Source organism: Ctenocephalides felis, unplaced genomic scaffold (genome assembly GCF_003426905.1).
Source record: "Ctenocephalides felis isolate EL2017-DRISC unplaced genomic scaffold, ASM342690v1 CF-g0.4_SCAFFOLD_01604, whole genome shotgun sequence".
Taxonomy (NCBI): domain Eukaryota; kingdom Metazoa; phylum Arthropoda; class Insecta; order Siphonaptera; family Pulicidae; genus Ctenocephalides; species Ctenocephalides felis.
The window spans coordinates 119,402-129,349 of NW_020537758.1; the positions used below are offsets into that span (position 1 = coordinate 119,402).

The window sequence follows — 9,948 nt, forward strand, 5'->3', positions numbered from 1 at the left end:
GAAAAAGAGCGAAATTTCAAATTTTTACTCTGTTTCAAAATTGGACTTTCAATCAGCAATTTTGGTGCAATTGAAATGAAGAAAGCATAGAATAGTTAAACTAGGATTTAAACACCAAAATGAACTTTATCGAATGACTTTGAAAGCACTTGTTGACTCTCCAATTAATTTGGAATATTATACTTCTTGCATCCTAAGAGTAAATGCGAATTTGCACTTCTGGTAGATCTTCGATTTCTACAAATTTATAATATTGTAAATAAAATGATATATATTTTATAATATTTTTTTCCTTAACCTGTAAGAGCTCGGTGGTGTATCTCCTAATGATATTCCATTTTGGACTTCCATGCAACCATGGCTAGACACAATCGAAAGCTTTGCTTCCATATTCTAAAACACAGATAATGCAATCGAATAAATAAATAAATTTATTGAATAAATGAATAAACAATAACTTCTCAGAAGAAAAGTTTATGCTCTTGTCAAAAAATCAGTTTTACTAACTTCATGTTTTCTCGATGTTTCAAGTCTTTCTGAATTTAATGAGACCAAAATTGATAAAAGTAAGTGTATGTGTATAACTCACTCTTTATTCATTTTCGATTTTAAACAATTCAGAACCATTTGAAGCGTTTAGAAATCAAAATCAACAAATTGGATTTTCTGACCAAACAAACGTTTCCTTTGGAAAACAATATATACAATATGTACTTATTCGTTTTGCTAAACATTATATTGTATTTTTTAAAACAAATTTAAGGTTTTTAAATATTTATTGTCTCTTGAAAAAAATCAGTTGGCACATATTAGCAGACAAATGATAAATAAATAATAACTCAAACGCAAACTATAAATTTGGATACCGCCAGATATATCCAATAACTTGTTGTAAACACAACATTAATAACTGAATTTTTAAATGTTCAAATTTAAGATCAAAAAAAAAAATTTTCAGACTTAAGTGCATTTTGTATTTATAATACAAATAAAAATAAACTATACCTTTATATTTATAAACACTACCTTTTTTATCAGGTATGATTTTAAAATATCAATATGAGTGTGTACTTTGATTATTATCAATCGTTATCATTTCTCAGAGTCATTGGTATTTGTCTGTAAGACTCACAGCATTTTCTTAATATAAATTATTAAATTATACCTGTACCTAAGCTTAAAAATTGTCACTACAATCAGAGAAAAATGTTATTTAGCCCGGAAATTAAATCTGTCTATCAAGTCATTGGATTACTAAAATTTCATATTCATTTTTTTTATACATATATTAAATATTAGGCACATATGTGTATGACTAAAAAATTATTTGCTACTTTAGTATATTACACAACTAATAATGTTATATTCACAATATATATATATATATATATATATATATATATATATATATATGATACAGTTTTGCAGCCACAAGTCGAAAATAAAACCAGAACGTAAATATAAATCTTTTTAGTATATATATATACTAAATATATATATATATATATATATATATATATATATATATATGATACAGTTTTGCAGCCACAAGTCGAAAAATAAAACCAGAACGTAAATATAAATCTTTTTAGTATATATATATATATATATATATATATATATATATATCAGATAGTGATAAATATATGATAAAATGTTTTCAAGCATCCATCCAATAATAAAAAAATGTTTAATGAAGAAAAATGTCTTTATTGAAGTTGCATTCAATGCTTTTGATACATTTTCAGTTCAAAATTAAGAAAGGACAATAATAATAAATAATAATGAATGCTAAAATTAATTTAGACCTTATAAATAAAAACAAAGTAATAAATGTATAATATTTAAATTAAGTGACGAATACAATAAAGCAAAAAAGTAAAAATAAAGTAATTATGGTGAGCTACAACATACTACTTTATATTTATTTTTGTGATTTATATGTTTTAGCAGTGAATATCATATTATACATTTATCACATTGTTTCTTTCTAATTTCTAAATACTTTCAACATTCATTATTTATTAATTCTCAATATTATCATTTTAATTGTTATGTGAAATAATCTGTTATTATTTATTCTTATTATTATTTCTTAATTTGCAACTGAATATGAGTCAAAGTCATACTCAATATGTTTGCAGTTTTAATAGTCATTTATCCTCATTAAAAAATTTCTTATTATTGAACAGATGCCCGGAAACATTTTAATATAAATTATATATGTATATGTATATATATATATATATATATATATATATATATAATATATAATATATGTATATATATACACACAATTATTTGTCTAATTTGTGTGTAAAATAAATAGTATTAGTTATAATTTACAGAGTGTATTTTAAATTAAATTAATTTAGAAATAGTTTATTCCCATCTTTAGCATGAGATAAAGTGACGAAATATATTTTTTTATATTATCCTCTATCAATTCTTTTCATCATTTTTAATAGTTTTATTCATAAGATTATTGAGCCACGTTTGAAACCTGGCACTAGCGTCTTGTCCAGTAGATAAGTCACTATTGCTTCTTGATCTAAAGAATGAATTCAATGTGCTAGCGTACCCCAAACCATTTGCATGTTCTTGCTTTTTCAGCCCTATATTATTTTTATGTGACCCATTTCTAATTTCTGGATTTTCAATCACAGATTGACTTCTCAGAGCACAAGTGCTTTGTATGAGTCTAAATTCCATAGAATTAAGTTCCCTTTCATCCATATCGGATATTGTTTCAGTGGAATATGCCAAATTTTCAGGACGGTATCTGCCATCTATAAAGAGTCTTTTATAATTTTTTTGTGGCGTGGCTGCACAATTTGGATTATTTCCAGAATTTGGATTGCAGGAACAAGTAACTCTGCTGCATGCCGGACATAGGAGCTTACCAAACTACCATCGAACAAAAAAAGAAATAAATAATAATAAAATTGTAAAGTAAATAAATCAAAATGTTGACAATCTTGATGATTTTATGAAGTAATTAAAAATTCTCTAGGTTATGGGAACATAATTAGAAGCATGTGATGATTTTACATGAATAAATCAGAACAAATGATTTATATAACACACTGAAAAAGTCTTATAACAAGATAATAAAAAATTAAATAAGTAAAGAATAAAAATATCTAATAATCAAAACACAAAAAATTATGCAGTAATAGTCATATAACTATATTAATTTATTTAATTATATTAATTCAGTTTCCTACTAAAAATAATATAATTATGATTCTTTCTATATAAAAAGTCTCGAATCTGACTGATTTTCTATTATATTTCAATATATCAAGAAATCATTTCCAGTATGGTTATGAAAGCACATGAGATTTAGAAAATACATAAAAATAAAAAAATATAAGATTACAAATAAATTTATAAGCACTATGGAAATATGTTAATGAACAAAAAAGTAGGCAGGTGAATTTGGGATTTGTCCTATGCCCTGCATGCTGCATTTATGAAAATATTGTAAGTAGTTTTATAAATGTTCACTAATAAAATGCTGAGATTCTTGTTTTTAAATGTAGCAAACAAATGCAACCCAAAGTTGTCATAATACATTGTTGGTAGAGTAGAATAATATGAAAGGGTCATTCATCGAATGAATTCTAGTAGTGTTAGTTTATTAAAATTTTCATCATCAAACTCCTCAGTGGTTCTTGCAAACTCCAAAATTAGATTTAGTATGCACCAAAGTTTTATGTTTGACATAATACATTTTATGTTAGTTAAGATTTTAATGATAATTTAGATCCTATTCATATTTTGCAATTATGGTCTTATTATCAACCATATCAATATTAAATCATGAATTATGATTATAAAACATGGATTATTTAATGTTAATCATTCTTTAGGTATGTTATATAGGCGCTATGCAAATACTACATATTGCTGCCTTATGTGTATATATGTATACTTTATTTATTTATATATATATATATATATATATATATATATATATACAGTAGAATCCGATTAGTATGACGCCGGATATATTGACAACCGCTTAATATGACGTAATTGCACTAGGAATTTGGTTTCCATATAAAATTCCTTAAAAAAACAGTTGTCTAGTCGGATATATTGACATCGCTTACATTGACATGTCGCTTATAATGACCCATTTTTGCAAAAAAATATGTTCATTTATAATGACCGACATGATTTTACATGATGTGGCCAAGTCTACGAAAGCAATTGCTATGTCTTTTGTGCACAATAGCACCAGGGACTGTTTTTACAATAAAATTATGTAAAGAAATCAATCAAAAATTACTGATTACTTACATTAAAAAATCACATTTGTATGTTTATGGGTAGGGTAGACCAATTATTAATGGTTCACCACGGATATCTCGTAAACAAATAAAATTAGATTTTTTTTAACAAAAATATTTGATAGTAGAGGGCAAAAAATGTATAAATTCATAACCAGCCATCACCTTTATTTTTATGACTTTGCTATCAGAAGATAAGCAGCACATGATTGCGATAAAAAGGACCAGCTGAAAATTTACTTTGGCAAAGGTGTAAGCAATAAAATAGTAAAGTTTAAAAAAAAGCAATTTTACAAGAGATTAATTGAATAAATTGTTATTCCGGCTCTTCTGATGAATATTTCTGACCAATAGCAGATCAATGTAATATACTGTGTTGTCTTTGTAACAAATGTACCCACGGAATTAATATTTTGCATTGGTTCAATAATGTAGCGTAAAATCCCTTTAAAATTTAATAGAAGAAATTGCATCTGTTTGCTCCCTGGTTGTTCCACTTTACCCCGTATGTGAGGTAAAATGGGTCAGATACCAAATGTAAAAACTTTATGTTTAAAAAATAGTAAAAAATATAATATTTATATAATTAGGAATTATGTACGTATGTATGTGAGTTTTTCATGTGTTGTTCATTGGGTTTAGACAGTATAATTACCGTAAGTCAAGTTGGACCGTTGTGCCCCGCCCTACCCTATGTCAATTTTATTTTATATTAAATTTTAATGTGTCATTTTTATTTTTAATTAAATCGTTTGTATAGGCTTTTCTTTTAAATTACTGAAACATGTAACATATTTGCATATTAAAAAGTTTTTCTTCCGTACGCTTTTAATGACGACCGGTTAGTATGACGAGATTTTGGCGTCCCTTCGATGTCATACTAAGCGGATTCTACTGTATATATATACCAAAAATGATTTACTTTATTAGTTTATATTATATTAAAAAATAAACTCACCCCTACTTTTCTCAGCAGATCTCCAACAATATTCATTGCCGATATTCTGCCAGCAGATGTGAGGCTGTTACCATCAATTTTTAATTGTTCTAAAATTTAATTAATAATTTACATTAAACTAGAGCAGAAGTTTTATAAATAGTCTATAGCAATAGAAAATATTAATAATGGCCATTTTGTGATATGTGGGCCATGACAAAATTGAACAAACTTTGTAGTAAATAAAAATCACAAGCACATACAAATTTTAATGAAAGAGATTCCTAAATATAAAATTGAATAATGACAAACACATATGTATGCTTTCTAAATCAAGTATTGCCAATAGTTGACACATAAATAGCAAAAACAATTGATTTAATTGATTGAGAACTCAAGGATATTTATGACAGAACCAAAAATAATAATTATGCCAATAAAATTTCATTTCTCAATTATATTTTATTCAATTTTGAATATAAAAATAAACTGCATTATATATTTAAACCTATACTTTTCAGAATACATTAATGCATTGTCATTAAATTCAATCATTAATAACAATTTGAAATCAAAACTAAGACAATAACTTCAAGTATTGCTTTTACTATTATTAATATTGTTGATCCTATAATTCGATCTAAATAATGTGTGAACTCTTCTGAAAGCCCTATGAAGCTTACGTTTTATTGGGGTGTTCATGGTTGTCTGGTTGTCCACCACTGTCTGTGTTTCCATTTCACAGTGCAGTCGATTTGAATCCAGTGATAAATTCATATAAGAATTACTATAACCATTTGTCAAATTCTTGTCTCCATCCTTGACTTTTATTTTAAGTTCTTGTTTCAGATCTTGCATAAAATATAGATAATTAGTATAGATAAGTCATGCTACTGGTTCAAGTTGTAATATTTGTTCTACCTCTAGCTTCATCACGCAGCCGTTGTAACTGAACTTGTAAATTTTCTTTCTCACCAACTTCATTTTCTAGCAATGCATTCTTTTCATACGCTTTATTTAAAAGATCCTCAAACGTAGCAACACTTTCTGTTACATTTCTGTAAGCAATGAATATGAAAATATTAATTGTATTACTAACAATTATAAATAATAATAATGACAGTAATTCAATTTCAAATAACCTATGAGCTCTTTCAAGGTCATCATTTTTTTGTTCCAGTTCCCTAATATAAATTAATAATTTTTCTTTTTCTGATGATAATGCATTGCAATTAACTTCTAGAGAGCAGTTCTCTTTGTCAAATGTTTCCAATTTATTCTGAAATATTTGAGAAACATGAATGTAAAGCATTTTGAAGCCATCAAGTTTTTTTTACTCATTAATATAGAAATTAATAGGTGTGCAGTTAAATTATATAAATATTATAAAATAAAATACCCTTGAAGATTCTAATTCTGCTTGTAAATTCCTGACAGTTAACCTCAAGTCTCTTATTTCATTTTCAGATTGTTTAAGAGAAGCTTCTAATTCACACTCTAGCTGTCGAGATTCCTCTGTAAAATCCTCCAATTCTTGTTGAGCATCACTTTTCCTAATTAGAAACATACTATAATATTGCAAAATGTATAAAGATAACATTACCACTTAATAACAACACTTTTATAGGAAGGTCTTTGTAACATTTTATTGTTGAATAGAATACTTACTCTTGTAAATATTTATCTGCTAAATCCTTCCAATAAGATATTTCTTGATCTTTATTTGCATACTGTGGAAAATCCATGACTTCTAAGTAACAAATCAGTCAATGTACATCTTATCTAAAAAAAAATAGTTATAAAAAAATCGTCATAAGAAAAATGTTCATGAAGGTAACAAATGTCATATTCAGAATGTGTCACCCGTAAGATATGTAGCACAATTTTGTAAATTATATGTGATTGATAATTGCGCAGCAGGAATTCTTTAACAAGGATGACATATTTACCTTTAACATGTAGCAGCCAATTGCTAATAATGGTTTTTAATAATTTCGCAACTGCAATTGTCACTGACAGCAGAAAGGTTTTGTTAAATCAATGATGAGGCTGTTGGCATTGGTACTACTTGTTTAGTATTGCACGAATTTAAGAAATTGCACAGACGCACCAACATAAGATTTCATATTACCAGATGAGATTTAAAGATCTATAAATTTATTATTGAACGTCAAAATGTCAAATTAACCTTGTTTTAAAATAATTTACATAAAAACAAAACAGAAATATTATTTAACTATTTAAGAATTAGAAAATTGTGTCGGCATTACAGCTTAATGTACTAATATGTAAATAACATAACATAAGAAGTAAAATAATGTAACATTTAAAGTCGACAATCGTACAAAACATTGTTCAGAAGAATTCCATTATTGTTTTATATATCAAAATAAATCATGGCTAATGTTTCAATTCAGGTACAAAAAATAAATTCAAAATGTCAAATTCATGATTAAAGTTCTTTCATTCGTTCCGTTAATAAATTTATTTGTTTAAGGAAATTGAGGCTATAGATGATTACTGGGGGCCCACTTTCAGGTCCATCTATGAAGGAGATGGGCAGCAGACACTCATGGAAAATCTGGAAGCCCGGATTAAAAGCCATGATAAAGAAATAGAGCGAATGTGCTCTCAATATTATCAGGTACAGTTACTGATTACTGCATTGGACTATGAATTACCCCATATTGGTTTGTTTCTCTTATTTGGTAATATTTTTCATAATAGGGCTTCATAGAATCAATTAGAGAGTTGTTGCAAGTGCGAACACAATCACAAAAACTAAATGCAGAAGTTGTAGAAATTGATGCTGATTTGCAAAATATTGCCAGTGGTTTGTTTAAAATGTTTATCATAAATTTTATTAGATATCTAAGAACATGTAAATTAAAAATTATTTTTCTCAGGAATACTTGCAAAAGGTGAAGCCCTTGTGAAAGCAAGAATGGTTGAGAGTAATATAGCTAGTGTTATACAAAATATAGAAGCAAGTCTGCCTGTCCTGGAAACTTATTCTAAACTATTAAAACAAGTTAGCGAAAAAAGGTAAAACCAAATAAAAATGCAACAATGCACAAAATTGAAGATATAGTCATTACGATTTTGAATATTTTATTAGATATTATCCCGCATTGAAAACTTTGAACCAATTGGAAGAAATTCATTTGCCTGGTGTCTCACAACATAAATTCTCTCAACAAATGAAAGATTCTGTTCCCAAACTACGAGAATCTATCAAAGACGCATCTATGGCTGATTTGAAGGTATGATTTTATTCAAGTATTTTATGATTATAATATTTTGTGATAATTCATCTACTCCACATTAGGATTTTCTGGAAAATATTAGAAAGTTTTCATCTCGAATAGGAGAAGTTGCAATGCGCCACACAAAAGAGCAAGAGAAAAAGGGATTTGGCAATGGTTATTGGAACTATTAAGGCTTCCCAGACTAGTCTTGAAAATGAAACTAATACAAGTATAATACAAAATGGCCTGTTGGATGATGATGAAGATGTCAGTGCTCAGGATTTAATAGACTTTTCTCCAGTTTATCGTTGCTCTCACATATATACCATATTAGGCTCTCAGGCAGAATTTGAACAATATTATAGGTGACATGAAAATAAAATTTAGAAAATCAGTTAACTCGACATTTTTAATACTATTACAAATAATCATGTAGGCAACAGAGAAAACATCAGGCACGGCTGGTATTGCAACCCCCTCAAAATATGCATGAAAGTATAAATGCATATAAAATATATTTGCAATCCGTTGTTGGGTTTTTTGTAATTGAGGATCATGTTTTGAACACGGGTGAGATAATTTTATTCTTAAAATCTATCACTATCCAGACTTTCATTTCAACTACACATTTCCAGGTGGAGAATTAGTTGGAAAAGCTTATTTAGATGAACTGTGGAATGTTTCACAAACCCGTATGATGAATTCTTTAAGAACACATTTTGCTTACTGTACAGATTCTAAACTCATGCTAAATATTAAAAATTTAATCATGCTGGCAAGCAATACTCTTAGGTAAGCTGAAGCTGAAATGGTAAAAGATGATTTCTTAATATAATATATATATATATATATATATATATACATAATTTGTTTCTTTTAAGAACATATGGATATTCACTGACCCCAGTTAATGATTTGCTACTAGAAATGCGCGATCATTACAATGAGGTATTGATGCAACAGTGGGTACAAATTTTCAGAAATATTTTGGAGGAAGGAGAAGAATTTCTGCCAATGGAGGTGACACTTTGAACATGTTATTCATAATTATTGCATTTCAAGTAAATGTGCTTGTTTGAATTGTAGGCAAATAATCAAGAACAGTTCAATGAGGTTGTTTCTATATTCCCATTTGATTATGAAAGTTTAGAACAAGAAGCATTTCCAAGAAAGTATGTTACTCTGATTAGTCTTATCATTATCATTTATTAAAAAAAAGGCCTATTAACATTTATTATTTTTTAGATTCCCTTTCTCTCCAATGGTGCCTGCTGTTTACAAACAAGTCAAAGAATTCATGAACTGTTGCTTGAAGTTCTCTGATGAACTAAAAATGCCGCAGGCAGAAATTGACTCGATGGTTCGTAGAGCTTCAAATTTATTATTGACAAGAAGTTTTAGTGGGTGCCTATCTGCATTGTTTAAAAATCCATCATTAGCTTTGATGCAGGTCATCCAAATTTTA

At 27.5% G+C, this 9,948-nt stretch overlaps 2 protein-coding genes across 5 annotated transcripts in view; one reads left to right on the forward strand and one right to left on the reverse strand.

Annotated features, from left to right (window-relative positions):
- Positions 1–9,948, reverse strand: part of LOC113373299 (nuclear distribution protein nudE-like 1-B) — a 71,787-nt gene continuing 61,839 nt past the window's right edge. The window contains exons 1-9 of one of the 4 annotated variants that reach the window (XM_026613610.1): positions 7,185–7,326; positions 6,904–7,017; positions 6,635–6,788; positions 6,378–6,514; positions 6,157–6,293; positions 5,919–6,086; positions 5,257–5,345; positions 299–393; positions 1–237 (exon numbers count right to left, since the gene is read on the reverse strand). In XM_026613610.1, coding sequence (XP_026469395.1) covers positions 165–237; positions 299–393; positions 5,257–5,345; positions 5,919–6,086; positions 6,157–6,293; positions 6,378–6,514; positions 6,635–6,788; positions 6,904–6,980 — 930 coding nt within the window. In that variant the 5' untranslated portion in view covers positions 6,981–7,017; positions 7,185–7,326 and the 3' untranslated portion in view covers positions 1–164. Of the gene's footprint in view, positions 238–298; positions 394–2,384; positions 2,908–5,256; positions 5,346–5,918; positions 6,087–6,156; positions 6,294–6,377; positions 6,515–6,634; positions 6,789–6,903; positions 7,018–7,184; positions 7,328–9,948 lie in introns of those variants that run through there. The other 3 variants (XM_026613608.1, XM_026613611.1, XM_026613609.1) reach the window with 3 other exon arrangements.
- Positions 7,419–9,948, forward strand: LOC113373294 (exocyst complex component 6; the record flags this gene model as incomplete). Its single annotated transcript, XM_026613601.1, is given in 12 exon segments — positions 7,419–7,652; positions 7,733–7,879; positions 7,963–8,068; positions 8,142–8,280; positions 8,354–8,498; positions 8,564–8,638; positions 8,640–8,848; positions 8,920–9,053; positions 9,119–9,275; positions 9,365–9,503; positions 9,570–9,655; positions 9,729–9,948. Coding segments are annotated over 12 exon segments (1,578 nt in total), but the record flags the coding sequence as incomplete, so codon positions are not given.